Source organism: Ahaetulla prasina, chromosome 7, assembly GCF_028640845.1.
Source record: "Ahaetulla prasina isolate Xishuangbanna chromosome 7, ASM2864084v1, whole genome shotgun sequence".
Classification (NCBI taxonomy): domain Eukaryota; kingdom Metazoa; phylum Chordata; class Lepidosauria; order Squamata; family Colubridae; genus Ahaetulla; species Ahaetulla prasina.
The window spans coordinates 90,255,273-90,274,512 of record NC_080545.1 but is presented as its reverse complement, the minus strand read 5'-3'; the positions used below and the strand labels follow the sequence as shown (position 1 = coordinate 90,274,512).

At 42.3% G+C, this 19,240-nt stretch overlaps 1 protein-coding gene across 2 annotated transcripts in view; it reads right to left on the bottom strand.

Annotated features, from left to right (window-relative positions):
* BCAT1 (branched chain amino acid transaminase 1) overlaps positions 1 to 4,672 on the bottom strand; it is an 87,745-nt gene extending 83,073 nt beyond the window's left edge. For both annotated transcript variants that reach the window (XM_058189699.1, XM_058189700.1), the window contains exon 1: positions 4,373 to 4,672. In XM_058189699.1, the coding sequence (XP_058045682.1) occupies positions 4,373 to 4,378 (6 nt within the window). In that variant the 5' untranslated portion in view covers positions 4,379 to 4,672. The remainder of the gene's footprint in view (positions 1 to 4,372) is intronic.
* Between the last annotated feature and the right edge of the window lie 14,568 nt (positions 4,673 to 19,240).

Below are 19,240 nucleotides of genomic sequence, written 5' to 3'. Positions count from 1 at the left end.
GCACCCTGAGAAGACCCTCTCTGTGTGAGCCTACAGGTCAGTGGGAGGCATAAGGTAAAAGCAGGCGGTCCCGTAAGTACGGTCCCATAAGTACGGCGGTCCCGTAAGTACGGTCCCGTAAGTTTCTCGTAAGTTAGACCCGTCCACTCTATTTCTCAGTGGACAATTTATGCAGATGGACCAAACCCAGCCCACAATGGTTGTTCCACAAACAACATTTCAATGAACGGCGCCTTAGCCCCACGTCTAAAACCAACACTGAGCCGATTCATGAAGTGCTTATGTAGCTCAACTGACACCAAGATTTAACGATGTGAGACAGGAAGTTTGGGGAAAGTCCCTAAAGCACGAACCAGAAAGCAGCAAAAGCTTGGGGGAAATTCCAGACAGCTAGAAAGAGAGGAGGGGCACCTTAAACGAAGAAAAAAGTGACCCCAAATGACCCAATAATATATAAGCACGCTGCAAATGCCGATTGACTGAGGTGTTGGGGGGGAAAAATGGAAAGCATGCAGAATGTGCATCTACATAAATAAGTAAGAAGACCCTGGCTCAGCCCATTTGACTGGGGCCCCCGAAGAGCGGCACGCAACCCTGGGGGCTGTTTACCCCCTTGAAGACCCTCACCCTGTTTTTTTCACTGCAATGATTTCATGCTTCTTTTAACCGCCTCCAAGTGGAATACAATATTGACATGGTTTTTATTCATTTATTTATAATAGATTTTTTTTGGAATAGAATTTTTTATTGGCCAAGTGTGATTGGACACACAAGGAATTTGTCTTGGTGCATATGCCCTCAGTGTACATAAAAGAAAAGATACGTTCATCAAGGTACAACATTTACAACACAATTGATGATCAATATATCAATATAAATCATAAGGATTGCCAGCAACAAAGTTACAGTCATACAGTCATAAGTGGAAAGAGATGGGTGATGGGAATGATGAGAAGATTAATAGTAGTGCAGATTTAGCAAATAGTTTGACAGTGTTGAGGGAATTATTTAGCAGAGTGATGGCCTTCGTGAAAAAACTGTTCTTGTGTCTAGTTGTTCTGGTGTGCAGTGCTCTATAGCGTCGTTTTGAGGGTAGGAGTTGAAACAGTTTATGTCCTGGAAGTGAGGGATCTGTAAATATTTTCACGGCCCTCTTCTTGATTCGTGCAGTATACAATATATATAAAATATATTAACCGCCGTCCATCTTTTCAGGTTCGAATCGCACGCCACCCAGCGTTGCTCGGTGGGTGAGATGGGCCGTCTCCACATTTAATAAGTACAGGCAGTCCTCTACTTAATGACCATACTGTTAAGCAGGACAGTTGCTGTTAAGTGAGCTTTGACCCCCATTTTACCACCTTTCTTTTCCCCATTGTTAAAGCGATCCCTGCAATCCCGTTCAGTTAGTAACATGGTCATTAAGCAAACCTGGCTTCCCCATTGACTTTGCTTGTCGGTAGGACACAAAAGGTGATCGCATGACCCCAGGATACTGCGACCGTCAGAAATACATGGCCCATGCTAAGCGTCCAAATTTTGATCATGTGACTATGGGGATGCGGCAATGGCCATAAGTCACCTTTTTCAATGCCGTCGTAACTTCAAACAGTCGCTAAATGGCCGTAAGTCGAGGACTACCGATAAATAAATCTTGAAAGTTGCATTAACAGAGGGTTACAATCAAGATCAAGGGAGGTAGTAATACCTCTTTATAAAGCCTTAGTAAGACCACACCTGGAATACAGCATCCAGTTTTGGCCACCACACTATACAAAAGATGTGGAGACTTTAGAAAGAGTGCAGAGAAGAGCAAGGAAGATGATTAGGGGACTGGAGGCTAAAACATATGAAGGACAGTTTGCAGGAAGTGGGCATGGCTAGTCTAGTGAAGAGAAGGACCAAGGGAGATATGATAGCAATGTTCTGATATTTGAGGGGCTGCCACAGAGAGTAGGGGGGGGGGTCAAGCTATTTTCCAAGGCACCCGAAGGCTAGACAAGGAATAATGGACGGAAACTGAACAAGGAGAGATTCAACCTAGAAATAAGGAGAACATTTCTGACAATGGGAACAATCAACCAATGGAACAGCTTTGCCTTTGGAAGTTGTGGGAGCTTCATCACTGGAGGCTTTCAAGAAGAGATTGGACTGCCATTTGTCAGAAATGGTGTAAGGGTCTCCTGCTTGGGCAGTGGGTTGGACTAGATCAGTGGTTCTCAACCTTTATAGTGCTGCAACCCCTTTAATACAATTCCCCACAATGTGGCGACCCCAACCATAAAATTATTTTCGTTTTGAATTTATCGCACCTGAAGCCGTATTGGCTAGCGATCTGAACTGCTTGCGATTGCCTTGAGGACGGAGGCATTAAAGTGGAGACTCCTTCCCTATTAAGTTTATCGCGCCTGAAGCCAGATTAGGCTAGCGATTGAGAGTGATTGCAGCTGGCTTGAGAGAGAGACATCAGAGCAAAGATTTCTCTCTTTTTTAATTCATCGCGCCTGAAGCCGAATTCGGCTAGCGATTTGAAGAGCCTGCAGCTGGCTTGTGGAGTCAACCATTGGAGCGCGATTCTTCGACTCGCAAGTATACTTCCCATATTTCCGATGGTCTTAGGCGACCCCTGGCAAATCGTCATTCGACCCCCAACGGGGTCCCGACCCACAGGTTGAGAACCGCTGGACTAGATGATCTACAGGGTCCCTTCCAACTCTGTATCAGTATCAGCACAGCTGGATCAGAATCTCAAGCAGAGACATTCCCCCACTACCAGGAGGTGGTTTTTTTTCCTTCTTCTTCTATTACTCTCTTTTCTTCGTTTCTATGTGGATCACATCTAGTTGGCAGCTGTCCCCTACCTACCCTCTTGAGTAGCCTCCAAAGAATTTAGCAGTTTTTAAATTCCTTGGATCAGGCATAAATCAGGATTGGGAGGTTAGGCTCTTCATAAATGTCAAACAGCTGTGGGCAGCCTGGAATATATTAGGTTTGTTAACTGGTAATGGTGAGGAGCAACTGCAGTAACCTGAGTCAAAGACATTTTTTAAAAAAAATAATGGTGAATTCCATCTGGCCATGGGTTTTCAGCAAACGAACCACTTGCTTGCCTTTTCGTTAGCCATCTGTTATACGAGAACTCTGAGATCTTGGCCTTCCTTTGGCTGAACTCTCCCTAGCAATTCCTCACAAACTTTTCTAGGGTCTAGCTAGCAAATAAGACTACCAGGGTGGACTTTCCTGCAAACATCTCCAAGAGGTTATCCAATAATCCGAACAAGGATTCCTTGGAAGACGTTCATCTGAGCTGACAGAGGAAATAAGCAGGGGGAGGAAAAAACCCACATAAACAGCTGGAACCATTCTTTTTCCAACTCAAAAAAACAACAACAACCCCAAACTCCATTTCCAGAGAAAAGAAAGGTTGGGGTATGGGGGGGGGGAAAACCCCAATTCTTGCAACATCTCCTAACAGAAAAGAGGAACCCCATCTTCCATTCGCTCCGATTTGTTTTCCCCCATTGTCAGCGGGGCTCGGTTGCTGTCGTTTGACCTGATTTGGAACTGGGAAATGGATTGCAAAGCAAAATGCTATAAATAAACGCCCCAGCCCTTACAATGTTGCATCCCAAAGACCATGCAAAAAAACAAAAAAACAAAAAAAACCTGCAAAACCCAGAAATCCGTGTCCATGCTTGCAAAATAAATGAATGAATGAATAAATAAATAAATAAAATCCCCCCAAGAATTGCTCTCCTTGATGCTTTTTACCCTGCAGCGTTTTTTGTTTTTTTTTGCTGGCTACATTAAAAGGGAAAAAGGGTGGGTGAGCAAGCAGCCCCTAAAAACCCACAAAGGTGCCTATGGAAACACACAGATATTGGGTGTCTCTTGCCCACCATATGGAATAAAAACTCTGCTCAATCCATCCAAAACCTACATTTTGTCCGTCCCCCCCCCCCCGCTTTTTTTTTTTTTTTTTAGGAAACAATAACGCACCCCCCAAGTCCACTATAGGAAAGGCGGCGGGGAGGGGGAAAATCCAATGATTGACAGCAACCTTTTTTGTTTTTTTCTATTTTTATTCTTGTCTTGTCAACCTTCCTCTCTGGGGATGCTATCGAAGCGCGCAGAACGTAGCAACGATGCCTTTCTCCAAGAGGCATCCAAACTACGGCGAGTTGCGTTCTTCTTTTTTTTTTTTTAAATTGTTATTATTTGCAAGGGGAGCTTGCTTGGCTTCCCCTGTTTTGTGAATGGGGGGGGGGGCAGATCGCTTGCACCGGCTAGCAGTTTGCAACGCTGTCAGCATCTCTCACCAGTGTTTTTCCCCCCCTCCAAACACACACACACTTCGCAATTCTTACAATACCTTCATCTTGACAGCAAAATCCACTCCGATTTCTCCAAGCAGGCGAGGAGAGATTTTGGGGGGGGGAGAGATCTCTTTTTCTTCTTCTTCTTCTTCTCTTCTTCTTGAGGGATCTCTACACGGTTGCACAGCCGCAGCTGGCGGAGGCAGTCCTCCTCCTTCTCTTCCTCCTCCTCCTCCACTGGGCTCCTCAGCAGCCTTGGCGGACCGGAGCGAAGGCAGCAGCCGTGGATCCGACACGTTGCAGCCGCCGCGAATGAAGCCGCTTCCTCGCAGCGCGGAGAGCACAGCAACCCAGGCTCGGATTGCATCACTGGCAGGCAGGCAGGCAGGCAGGCAGGCAGGCAGGAAGAAGCGGCGTTTTCCTCCGAAGTGCCGCTAGGGGCAGCAAAAGGGGCGGGGGAAGAAACACCCCCCCACCCCAAAAAAAAAGAGAAAAAAAGAGGAAAAAAAGAAAAAAAGAAAACGAACTTTCGGAAGGCGAAGGCGCGACCTCATTGGTCGGCTGTTGCAAAGCGAGGGTGCAGGCGAAGGAGAAACGGCGGAGAGGAAATTCGAGCGTTCTCCGGTTTTGACAAGCCGACTCCCGACTGGGAGGGAAGAAGAGGAGAGGTTGCAATTTGAGCGGGATTCGAACCTGGCTTTATGCACCAACGCACGCACGGATGGAGAGAAGAAACCGATGGTGGTTTTTAGTCGATTTTAAGTTACTAAAATCATGACTATCGTTAAGTGTTAACTTTGTACCCTATGACTATCATTGAGTGTTGTAAGTGTTGTACCTTGATGAAGGTATCTTTTCTTTTATGTACACTGAGAGCATCTGCACCAAGATAAATTCCTTGTGTGTCCAATCACACCTGGCCAATAAAAAAATTCTATTCTATTCTATTCTATTCTATTCTATTCTATTCTATTCTATTCTATTCTATTCTATTCTATTCTATTCTATTCTTATTATTTCTACTATTATTCTTCTCTTCCTTCCTAGTATCTATCTCTTCCCACTTATGACTGTATGAGTGTAACTTTGTTGCTTGTATCCTTATGATTTGTATTGATTGTTTCCCAATATGATTTGATTGCTTATTTGTACCCTATGACTATCATTGAGTGTTGTACCTGATGATTCTTGATGAATTTAACTTGTCTCTTTATGTACACTGACAGCATATGCACCAAAGACAAATTCCTTGTGTGGCCAATCACACTTGGCCAATAAAGAATTCTATTCTATTTTATTCTATTCTGTTCTATTCTAAATCGAGGATGCCATCAATCTTGCTTCTCGCTCGCCTTTTATGTTATGATACAGCATCCTGGACATAAATTGTTTCAACTTCTACCCTCAAAATGATGCTGTAGGGCACTGCACACCAGAACTAGACACAAGAACAGTTTTCCCCCCAAATACCATCACTCTGCTAAACAACTAATTCCCAGAACACTGGCAAATGATTTACTAAGACTGTATTACTATTATTCTTCTCTTCCTTCCTAGTATCTATCTTTTCCCACTTATTACTGTATGAGTGTAACTTTGTTGCTTGTATCCTTATGATTTGTATTGATTGTTTCCCAATATGATTTGATTGCTTATTTGTACCCTATGACTATCATTGAGTGTTGTACCTGATGATTCTTGATGAATTTAACTTGTCTCTTTATGTACACTGACAGCATATGCACCAAAGACAATTTATTTATTTATTTTTGTCACAACAGTATACGTAAACATGAACATAAAACAACAACACATCATAAAAGAAAAGAACATATATATGAGCAAAAGTATGCATCAACTATATTAATTAGATATAATGAAAGGGAACAATAGGCCAGGAACGGTAGGCACTTTTGTGCTCTTATGCACGCCCCTTATAGTCCTCTTAGGAATGGGATGAGGTCAATAGTAGACAGTTTTTGGTTGAAGTTTTGAGTTGAGACTATAGTCAGGTAGTGAGTTCCAAGCATTAACAACTCTGTTACAGAAGTCATACTTTCTAGAACCAAGTTTGAAGCGATTGACATTAAGTTTGAATCTATTGTTTGCTCTTGTATTATTGCGATTGAAGCTGAAGTAGTCTTTTACAGGAAGGATATTGCAATAGATGATTTTGTGTGTTAAACAAAGGTCATGTCAGAGTCGGCGGAGTTCTAAATTTTCTAATCCCAGGATTTCAAGTCTGGTGTTATAAGGTATTTTGTTGCTTTCAGAGGAGCGGAGAACTCTTCTTGTAAAATATTTCTGGACACGTTCTATTGTATAAATAAATTTCTTGTGTGTCCAATCACACTTGGCCAATAAAGAATTCTAACAACTAGACACAAGGAAAAGCTTTTTCCCCGAATGCCATCACTCTGCTAAACAACAAATTCCCACAACACTGTCAAACGATTTACTAAGTCTGTATTACTATTATTCTTCTCATCCTTCCTAGCACTTACCTCTTCCCACTTATAACTATAACCATGTTGCTTGTGTCTTTACTATTTATTTTGTTTTGTTTCCTAGTACAATTTGATTGCTTATTAGTAATCTATGACTATCACTAAGTGTTGTATCTTATGATTCTTGAGGGATGTATTTGATTTTTCTTTATGTACAATGAGAGCTTATGCACCAGACAAATTCCTGGTGTGTCCAGTCACACTTGGCCAATAAAGAATTCTATCCTATCCTATCCTATCCTATCCTATCCTATCCTATCCTATCCTATCCTATTCTATTCTATTCTGTGGTTTGCCGCACAGACCGCATCAGCCGCGTTCACACAAACAGGTTGAGTTTACAACCAGATTGGTTGTGTTTTGCCTTAGGTCAGAAGATAGATAAATTTAGTCTGAATATTTGGACTGCCTTATCCTGTCTCCTAAAGATCAGGATCATTCAGGTAATGATATTGTTCCCTATGGTGCTGTATGGAAGCACAAGTCCCTCCGCCGATTCTGTCACTGCTGCCCTCCATGATAGACCGGAGGGCATCCTTGTTGCCAGCAAAAGTGCCGGGAAACAACTGCCGCGGCGGTACTAGGCCGAGGCGCCGCCCCATCCAGGCAGTGCGCCGTAAAAATGGCCGCCGCCATTCACCGCTCACCCCCCCCGGCCCCGTTCTCGGCAGCCGCGAGCTCCGAGAGGGCAAAAAACCTCTCCCGCGGCTGCCAGGATGATCTAATCACCGGGCCTGGGGGAAGACACGGCCAGGTCGGCAGCCAAGATGTTCCGTTGGGACATTTTGAAGAGGTTGGGTGGAAAGAGTATCAGTCATCCAGGTCATGGTTGTCCCAAAGGTGCTTTTTCAAGAGACAACTGGACTTTCTGTATTTTTTCTCTAGAAGACATTTCACTTCCCATCCAAGAAGCTTCTTCAGCTCTGTCTGGATGGTGGGGAATGGGAGGATTTATATTCCTTGCAGGGAGCTGGGTCATTTGCATTCTTTTAGAGAGTTGTTGAGGACACCTGGAGGTTTATCTGTGTCTTCAGGGTCACCTGAGTGGTGCAAATGGGTATGGAGCCTTCTTGAAACAGGTGAAAGGACTGGGTGGTAGACTGGAGATAAATGTCACATCCGTCCTCCTCTGTTGAGAGAGTGCTATTCAGGTGACCCTGACTATACAGATAAACCTCCAGATGACCTCAACGACTCTCCAAAATAATGCAAATGATCAGTATAAATCCTTCCATTCCCCACCATCCAGTCAGAGCTGAAGAAGCTTCTTGGATGAGAAGTGAAATATCTTCAAAGAAAAACCAGAAAGTCCAGTTGCCTCTTGAAAAAATGCACCTTTGGGATTCTCGCTAAGGATCAATGCTGACTTGATGATGCATAATCAATTTTTTAAATTGATTACAACTTTTTTCTTTTAAATCAAACTCCTAAAACTGTGTCGGTGCTCCATCTTCACTTTGCATCAGAGATGGATATATACTCAAACAAATAAAGGGGGTTTGTTCTTCTTAGAGATCGTAGGCTGAGAAGTGTACCCAAAGTTCATCCATTATGATGAACTCTTGCTTTGGCTAACTATGGACTTGACTATTGCTAAGTCAAAACTGAAACAGATTATATATAGTTTTCTAAGCGCCAAATGATCATGTTGTCATTCAGTCGCTAAGTAATGTCCGACTCTTTGTGACCGCATGGACTATAGCACCTCAGGCCCCCCTGTCCTCCACTGCCTCCTGGAGTTTACACAAACTCATGTTCATTGCATCAACTGATCATATAGAGCAGGGGTCTCCAATCTTGGCAACTTTAAGACTTGTGGACTTTGACTCCCAAAATTCCTCAGCCAGGTTTGCTGGCTGAGGAACTCTGGGAGTTGAAGTCCACAAGTCTTAAAGTGGCCAAGGTTGGAGACCCCTGATATAGAGGTAGTCCTCGGTTTATAACAGTTCATTTAGTGATTGTTCAAACTTACAATGGCACTGAAAAAAATGACTTATGACTGTTTTTCATACTTACGACTGTTGCAGCATCCCCATGGTCAACGTGATCAAAATTCAGATGCTTGGCAAGCGGTTCATATTTATGACGGTTGCAGTGTCCCGGGATCGTGTGATCAGCTTTTGCGACCTTCTGCCAAGCAAAGTCAAGGGGGAATCCAGATCCACTTAACAACCATGTTGCTAACTTCACAAATAGCGCAATGATTCACTTAACAAGAAAACTCGTAACATGGGGCCAACTCACTTAACAAATGTTTCACTTAGCAACATCCATTCTGGAGTCAGTTGTGGTCATAACTCGAGGACTACCTGTAATGCCTTGTTCATTTACTTATTGATTTTATAGCTTGCCTTTGTTATTATTTTTGCAAACAACTGAGGGCAGTAAAACGTACCTAATACTCCTTCTTTTTGCACAACAATCCTGTAAGGAGTTGGGCTGAGAATGACTGGTGACCCAGCTAGTTTTCATGGTTAAAGTGGGATTAGAACTCACAATCTCCTGGTTTCTAGCCTAATGCCTTAACCATTAGGCCAAACTGGCTTAGTCCACAATAGGACTCCCTTGAAATTCTAATCCAGTGATGGCTAAGCTTTTTTGCCGTTGCGTGCCAAAAGCGGGAGGAGCGCGCGGGGGTGGTGGTGGTTATGCGTGTGCCTGCCCACACCCATAATTCAATGTCTCCCTGCACCCCGCCTTCCTGCGCCTGCGCACATGACATACCCATGCCGTGTTTTGGGCCTAGCAGGCCTACTTGAAGCCTCCGGGGGCTGGAAAAGGCCTGCTTATTGACTTCCGGTGGGCCCAGGTTAGGCCCGTTTTTCACCTTCCCCAGGCTCCAAGAAACCCTCTGGAGCCTGGGGAGGGTGAAAAGGACCTCCCCTACCCCTCTCCCCAGAGGCCAGAAACGACCCATTTCCCAACTTCCAGTGGGCCCGGCAGACCCGTTTTTTGCCCTCCCCAGGCTACAGAAGCTTTCCCGAAGCCTGGGAAATGCAAAAACGGCCTTCCCACCATCCCCAGAGGCCAAAAATGCCCTCCCAGAGCCTCCACGCTAGCTCTGTACTTACCTGGCATCCAAAACAGGGCACGTTAATTAATACAATTAATACAATACATTAATACAATTGAGTGTGTCCAGAAATATTTTACAAGAAGGGTTCTCCACTCCTTTGATTAGAACAAAATACCTGATGCCACCAGACTTGAAATCCTGGGTTTAGAAAATTTAGAACTCCGCCGCTTTCAACATGACCTGAATTTAACTCATAGAATCATCTGTTACAATATCCGTCCTGTTGAAGACTACTTCAGCTTCAATCACAACAATACATGAGCACACAATACATTTAAGCTTAATGTGAACCGCTCTAATCTTGATTGCAGAAAATATGACTTCAGTAACAGAGTTGTTAATGCCTGGAATGCACTACCTGACTCTGTGGTCTCTTCCCAAAATCCCCAAAGCTTTAACCAAAAACTGTCTACTATTGACCTCACCCCATTCCTAAGAGGTCTGTAAGGGGCATGCATAAGAGCACCAGCGTGCCTACCGTTCCTGTCCTAATGTTCCCTTTGATTGTATCCAATTTCGTATAGTTATTACATGCTAATGCTTATATATATGCTTATATATCATATAGTTATTTCATGCTTATGCTTATATATATTGTTGTGACAAATAAATAAAATAAAATAAATAAAAACGTGGAGACTCCTGGGAGGGGAGGGGCAGTGTGGGAAAATCAGTTGGCTGGCGCACGCATGCGCACTGGAGCTGAGCTAGGGCAACGGCTCACGTGCCCACAGATATGGCTCCGCGTGCCACCTGTGGTGGTTCACCATCACGGCTCTAGTCTCTTGGAGACAAATCCATATCATTCATTCAATTTTGTCTTCAAGGTTGTTGCAAAATCATGCACAATTTGTGGCCATCTGTAATCTCAGCCATGACAGTGGTGCACCGGTTTCCTTCCTTAAAAAAACATAATACATTATTATTTATAGCTGAACGTTATTTGAATTTTAGTCTAAAGCAACCTCTGTTTAACATTGGTTGTTTTGATTATTTGAATAAAATTACATTGCGTGCTCTTATTTTCTATTGTTTTAAATTTAGTTATTTCATTTAATCCATCAGAAGAGAATATTTGTACTTCAAGTTTGAAGGGTAAGGTCCTTGGTGTTCTCTGAGCTTGGGTGTTTTCTCGGAGACGTTTCATTAGCCAGACTAGGTAACATCACCAATGCTAGACCTAAACATCTGTAAGAAAACAACCAACATCTGTAAGAAAACAACCAAGCTCAGAAAGCATCCAGGACCCCCATATTTTTTAACCATTTAGTTCTTGTTAAGATTTATACCTCGCCTTTCTCCTGGGAGCTTAAGGTGGCTTAAAGAGCATTTCCCAATTATGGAAAAGAATGGTTGGGTCAAGAGGATTTGACTGGCCCAAAATCATCAGTGGGTTTCCATAGTTGATTGTGGCCTTGTCAGGGTTCCAAGTAATAAACACATAGCAAGCAAAACTCTGAGGCAGGTAGATTCCTCAAAGAATTGCTTTATTGGATACTAGCTGGATGCCTGTGCTTTGCTACAAAACTTAAGTGCTCGGGCTCGATAAATTGACACTTAAAGCCTGAAACTTAATGCAGACAATGTTAATGTTATACAAACACTGTAGCATCAGAGCATGTTAATGTAAGGCAACTGGCAGTTGGGGAGGGGGAGTAGAATGTCTAACTCCTGAGCATCAGAACGTGTGAATTTAATACTGCATATGAAATACTAATGATCTGATGGTCATTTCAAAAAATCCTTTCTTAGTGAGCACCTAGAAGGCAAGAGGAACATACGTGACAAATTTCAAGTTTGTAGGCTTTACCGTTCTGGAGGTTTTGTGATGAGTGAGTGGTATTTGGCTTTTATATATACGGTATGGATATCACATTGGCACAGATCTGGTGAAAACCGACTCTGAAGACTCCCACAGTTTTCACCTAATGAAAAAAATTTGTCACTTTCTCAAAACAATCATGCTTCATGGTCCAATCACGGCGCGGTCTGGTTGCCAGGTGACATCACTCCGCCTTCTTCCAACCAGGTGTGAGAATGTTCTTGGTTCCCAAGAGAAAATATTTTGTTTTGGCTACAGAACCCCAACTATCTCACTCCCTAACCCTAACCCTATACCTCAGCTCCAATGTGGCAACATTGAAGCTCCACGTCCCAAACCATTCTACCACACTGTATCCAGATCTTGACCTAGGATAAAAACATTTCAGATATTGATGCGTTTGCAATTCCAGAAACTCCCCTTTGAACTCTGAGATGCTGCAGTATTTGAAGTGGTACAAACATTCCAATTTAGCAAAGCAGCCTGAACCGATTGACGTCGTCGAGCCAAATCCAGCTCTGCTGCGTCTTTCTTCTTCCATCAGTGTCTTTTGATCATCATCCTCATGTCTTAACAGAGCGGAAAGGAAGATGCAAATAAGTCTTTATGAGATCAGAAGGCAGAGAGTGAAGGTTACCATGGAAATGTTCAAATAATAAGTCAGCAGTGAATGATGATGATGCTCAGAACTATTTGCCAACCAGCTCTACAAAAATAGCATTCAGTAACTGAACTGGCTAGACTAGTTTTGGGGCGAGAATAGTTCACAAGATTTCTCACCACGGAGCATCATTTCAGAAGGTGGGGGTAAGAATCGTCGACTACTTACCTTCACACAGCCCAGTAACCCAGAATAACAAAACACAGGCCCTAGATTCAAACCCATCAATGTCTTCATTTGTTGGTTCAGGAAAAGGAACCAGAAGTTTTCATCATGCTTGAAGAATCTGGGCATCATGTTAAACTATTATTTGGTTTATTGTGTGGGTTCCAACAGTCTGTCTCACCTTGTTTAGACTAGGAAGGGAAAGAGGGTTGCATTTTTTCCCAAACGCCATCACTCTGCTAAACAAATAATTCCCTCAACACTGAAACTATTCACTAAGTATGCATTACTATTACTATTAATCTTCTTATCGTTCCTATCACCCATCTCCTCCCACTTATGACTGCATGACTGTAACTTTGTTGCTTGTATCCTTACGATTTATATTGTTTCATAGTATGATTTGATTGCTATTTGTACCCAATAATAGAATAGAATAGAATTTTTATTGGCCAAGTGTGATTGGACACACAAGGAATTTGTCTTGGTGCATACGCTCTCAGTGTACATAAAAAGAAAAGATACATTTATTAAGGTACAACACTTAATGATAGTCATAGGGTACAAATTTAATAATGATACAACACTTAATGATAGTCATAGGCTACAAATAAGCAATCAGGAAACAATCAATGTCAGTATAAATCGTAAGGATACAAGCAACAAAGTTACAGTCATAAGTGGAAGGAGATGGGTGATGGGAACTATGAGAAGATTAATAGCAGTGCAGATTTAGTAAATAGTTTGACAGTGTTGAGGGAATTATTTGTTTAGCAGAGTGATGGCGTTCAGGAAAAAACTGTCCTTGTGTCTAGTTGTTCTGGTGTGCAGTGCTCTATAGCGTCATTTTGAGGGTAGGAGTTGAAACAGTTTATGTCCAGGATGTGAGGGGTCTGTAAATATTTTCACAGTCTCCTTTTTGACTCGTGCAGTATACAGGTCCTCAATGGAAGGCAGGTTGGTAGCCATTGTTTTTTCTGCAGTTCTAATGATCCTCTGAAGTCTGTGTCTGTCTTGTTGGGTTGCAGAATCAAACCTTAATTATCATTAAGATCCTTGACAAATGTATCTTGTGTTTTTATGTATACTGAGAGCATATGCAAATTCCTTGTGTGTCTAATCACACTTGGCCATTAAAGAATTCTATGTCTATATCTGTGTCTATTTGGCTGGTTAGCTGGATGGAGAACCTCTAGTGCACGGATGTCAAACTCACATTGTCACGGAGGCGTCACGTGATGTATCAGGATCCCTCCCCCCATTCGTTAACCTGGGCATGAGCATGGCCAACACATGACGCATCTGGCCTGTGGGCTGGGAATTTGACAGTTCTACTCTAGGGAATCTCAAGGCTATAGGTCAGGGGTCTTCAAACTTAAACTTGTGGACTTCAATTCCCAGAATTCTTGAGCTAGCTATGCTGGCTCAAGGAATTCTGGGAGTTGCGGTGCAAAAGTCTTTAAGTTGCCAATTTGGAGACCCTTCTGTAGACTGTAGTGGAAAATCAATCAAAACCCAGAAGAAAACAAGCCCAGTCACTTTTATACAGACCTTTAATCCAAGTAGAGGACTCTTGTATACCATGCTGTTATGAACAGCATTGTGTTACGTTTCATTGTTTTGTGAACTCAGCCCCTGCAGCTAAGCTACTGCTGTAAATCTTGGCTTAGCCAGTCATGTAGAACCATAAAGTGTATTGAATTTTAAGCTTTTTATTGTTTGGGGGCCACCCAAGGTTATGCTGCCTAAGGTGGATGGCTATATAAATCAAATAAATATTATTTGTGAAGTAGAGAAGATGGCCTTTACAGGCCAAGAAAGATGTATTAAGCTGGCTGGGTTTGTATATTCTATTAAGCGATAATTTAATCTTAGTTTATTGACTACAGCACTATTGCCTTGGTTGACACATTAACCATAAATCACGGTTCATAAATTAAATATCTGGTTGAGATTTGTCCCAAAGGTGTTTTTTTTTTTCTTCTTCAAGAGGCAGCTGGACTTTTTGGTTTTCCTTTGAAGATGTTTCGCTTCTCATCCAAGAAGCTTCTTCAGCTGAAAAAAAAAAACATCTTTGAGACAGCCATGATCTGGATGACTGAGAATCTCCATAGACATCTGGTTGAGATATTACGTGTGTGTGTTTTAATACAACATCTGTAACAAAGCTGTTATCATTAAAGATATATCCAAATGCAGAAAGTCTTCAAATGCAAAGGACTTAAAGAGAAAACATTTGACTAGTAGAACATACTTATGCCTCCCACCGACCCGTATGCTCAGAGAGGGCCTTCTCAGGGTGCCGTCCGCCAAACAATGTCGGCTGGCGGCCCCCAGGGGCAGGGCCTTCTCTGTCGGAGCTCCTACGCTCTGGAACGAACTTCTCCCTGGTTTACGTCAAGTGCCTGATCTTCAGACTTTTCGCCGTGAGCTGAAAACACACCTATTTATTCAAGCGGGACTGGCTTAAAAGTTTTATTAAATTTTAATTGGGGTTATTTATATTTTAAGGTTTGTTAAATTGTTTTAAATTTCAGCCACCCTGTAATATGTTTTGTTTTAATCTTGTTTTAATGTGTATATTGTGGATTTTTATTTGGCTGTACACCGCCCTGAGACCTTCGGGAGAAGGGCGGTATAAATATCGAATAAAATAAATAAAATAAATAAATACTGGTTTACTAGGCTTCCTTTCACGTGTGACTTTTCATATATTGGTTTCCATTAGTAAGATAATAACAAGATGTCAACTCAGCATCAAACAAACCAGATGTTTATATTTTATCAATTTGTTCCGTTTGACTGTTGTAAGCTGCTCAGGGTAGCCCCATGCTGAGATAGATGACAAATAAATTTAGCAAATAAATAAATAAATATTGACATTATGGCAAGCCACAGTAAGGAATATTTTTTTTAACACTTCCGTTTTTTGATGAAACTGGGATATTTTCAGTGTTTGAAATTACAGTGATACTTAACACTCATATTTCAGGCAGTACAGTGTTGAGATCCAAATTTTTTTACTACTGGTTCTGTGGGCGTGGCTTGGTGGGTGTGGTGTGGCTTGGTGGGTGTGGCAGGAGAAGGATATTGCAAAATCTCCATTCCCTCCCCACTCTGGGACCAGCCAGAGGTGGTATTTGCCAGTTCTCCGAACTACTCAAAATTTCCGCTACCGGTTCTCTGAACTACTCAAAATTTCCGCTACCAGTTCTCTAGAACAGGGGTCTCCAACCTTGGCAACTTTAAGACTTGTGGACTTCAACTCCCAGAATACCTCAGCCAGCAAAGCTCTAGAACTTGTCAGAACCTGCTGGATTTCACCCGAGGCAGTAAACACTTCATAGGCATTCACTGAGCAAACTGCATCAATTCCAAAGCTGTTTCTTGAACTCTAATCAGTTCTACTCGCAGCATAAATTATTTCTGTAGAGGGCATATAAGGAATAAATCATCCGAAATAGAGATTTTTTATTTTATTTGAAGGGCTATTTACTGCAGATAATTCTTGCAGTCATTGCTTACATCCATTGTTCTCTTTTTGCTGCTCCAGACGGGCAATTCGAAAACCACTTCCTTCAGTCAGAAGAAAAGCAACTCAGTCAAGTCTTCCAGAACCGGTCTTAAAAAACTCTACATTTAATTCCATCTATATCAGGAGTTCCCAACAGGGCGGACGAGACGATATTCCAGGGTATACAAAACCTTGGGTTTAGAAGTTTCAAAATTATAGTGTATATGTATAATTATGTGCATATAATTATTTTTAAGAGGTGTAACAAAGGTTTACAGATTAACAGAGTTGGAAGGGACCTTGCAGGTCATCTAGTCCAGGGTTGGGTTCTACTTTCCTTTACTACCGGTCCGCAACGGGAGTGCGTATGCATGCGCAGATCGTCAATTATGATGTCTGGGTGGGTGGGTGGAGCCTCCTGCTGGTTTTATTACTAGTTCTAAAGAACCTGACAGAACTGGGAGCAACCCACCACTGATCTAGTCCAAACCCCCGCCCAAGCAGGAGACCCTATACAAGGGGTCTCCAACCTTGGCAACTTTAAGACTTGTGGACTTCAACTCCCAGAATTCCTCAGCCAGCTTTGCTGACTCTGGGAGTTGAAGTCCACAACTCTTAAAAGTTGTCAAGGTTGGAGACCCCTGCCCTACACCATTTCTGACAAATGGCAGTCCAATCTCTTCTTGAAAGCCTCCAATGATGAAGCTCCCACAACTTCCAAAGGCAAGCTGTTCCACTGGTGATTGTTCTCACTGTCAGAAAATTTCTCCTTATTTCCAGGTTAAATCTCTCCTTATTCAGTTTCCATCCATTATTCCTTGTCTGGCCTACAGGTGCTTTGGAAAATAGCTTGACCCCTTCCTCTCTGTGGCAGCCCCTCAAATATTGGGAACCCCTGATCTTTACCTTCCTTTTCCATCCTTGTATTTGCTCTCTCTTGTTTTTTTAAACAATTGTGCTTCAGAATTTTGTAAAGAAATCCTGCAGGATAGACTCAGAATGGCACAGGGGGTCAGATACTGTGCTAAGTAGGTTTATAGTTTTAAGAGTAGGGTAATAATAAGCAAACATACAACTTGTTATCTCTCTGGATTTTTAACACACCACCCTCTGAACAAAACTGCCTGTGCGACAACCAAGAGGCAAAAGGGAAGAGGAGACAATTGGGAAGGGAATTGGTTGATGGATCAGGCAAGAGAGACACATTAGCATCCTTCTAATCCCTAGGTTTAAAGCAAAACTGAGCATCCTGGAATCCTAGTGCTGTAAGTAGCCTGATAAAATTTTGGACTCCTTCCAAAACTGCCACATAATTAACGGGGAAGAAGGAAATTATGAAGTCATAAAGCAATGAATAGTGTAGGTTAATGAATGGATTTTGGCCCCCTGTGCTCATTTGGGGCAATGACAACTGGAGATCTAACAGCCTTATAAAGGAAATAGTCCCCAACAGGCATTTAAGAACTTTGGCAATACTGTATTTTTCGGAGTATAAGACGCATCGGAGTATAAGACGCATCTTAGTTTTTGGGGAAGAAAATAAGAAAAAAGCTGATTGGCAGGTGGATTGGCCTCCGGAAATACCCCCAATCAGCTGTTCCCAGAGAAGAATTTTAGCAACAGATTCCTTGGTTGTGAGCTTTGTGCCTTGCTTTTTTTTGCCTTTTTTTCTGCCTCTGAAAGCCTCCGAAACAGCTTCAGAAAAAAAGCATCTGAAGCTCTGTTTCAAAGCTTTTTTTCTGAAGCTGTTTGGAGGCTTCTTTTCTGAAGCTTCATTTCTGATGCTTTTTTCAGCCTCTGAAATCTCAGTTTGAGAAGCTGGGCGGGGCTACATTTGGAGTATAAGATGCACCCAGATTTTCACCCTTTTTTGGGGTGAAAAATACGGTAGATACTTTATAGCTTTTCATGGCGCTGCCTGGATTCAGGAGTGAAGGTTGAGTTTTTAAGGCTTAAGCCAGGGATCTCCAAACTTGGCAACTTTTAAGACTTGTGGTCTTCAACTCCCAGAATTCCACAGCCAGCTTGAATTCTGAGACTTAAAAGTCCACAAGTTTTAAAGTTGCCAAGTTTGAAAACCCCTGGCCTGAGCTACTTTCTGCAGTCTTGGGAGATCCAAATTGTTTAGGACTTGTTCGTTGTAATGGTGAGAGATCTTAATGATAGGTAATTATTTTTCGCAAGCAAAATGAATCATATAATTTTGTGACCAAGTAGATATGAATTCATGTTCACCTGCATGACTTTCTTGTGAGTTTGCCTCCCTCCATTCATAATCTATTCTATCTGGATCAGGATTTTTAACATCTAGCTATATGTGTGTGTATGTGGGGGGGAAAGAACTTCACAACACCTTTAATAACATGATTCCCCCCCCCCTCAAAAAAAAGGAATCAGGGACACAAATGTGTATTTTGTTAAGGCGCAAGGGCGGCCAATGTCAGTAAAACACTAACAGGCCAACTAAATGCTCCAGCCTACTCATGTTAATGTGCTGATCCTAGCAAGTCCTTTTGTATAGTTAACATAAATGGAGAGAGATGTGCAGATTCCGATGATTAGGTTACAGACATGCTATCCGAAAATATGGTTTGATTTTGATTTAACCATTTCTGTGATTATTTTTTTGCTTTGGTTTGTTTTACAATCAGTCCCGACTCCTGGTAATTACAGAGCAAGTCCATGAAGCTTTCTAGATAATATTTTTGAAATGGTTTTTCTTTGTCTCCTTACTTAGGGGCTGAGACTGGGGACTGGCCCAAAGTCACTTAGACCAGGGATCTCCAACCTTGGCAACTTTACGACTTTTGGACTTCAACTCCCAGAATTCCTCAGCCAGCATGCACTGGCTGAGGAATTCTGGGAGTTGAAGTCCACAAGTCGTAAAGCTGCCAAGGTTGGAGACCCTTGACGTAGATAAAACTAGACCCCAGATTTCTCTGTTCTTGTCCATCACGCCTTCCTACCTCATTATAAAGAAGGAAACTGGATAAAGTACCCCCTCTAAACCTACAGGGGTACCTTGGTACTCAACTGCTTTGAAATTCATCAAAATTGATACTCAAATGTATTTGGTTGTGAAAATTTTGTCCCGTTACTCAGTTTGTTTGGTACTCAACACCCAAACTAGAACCTGTCGGTGTCAGCTGCCTTGTGATTCACTACATTATTCCTTATGG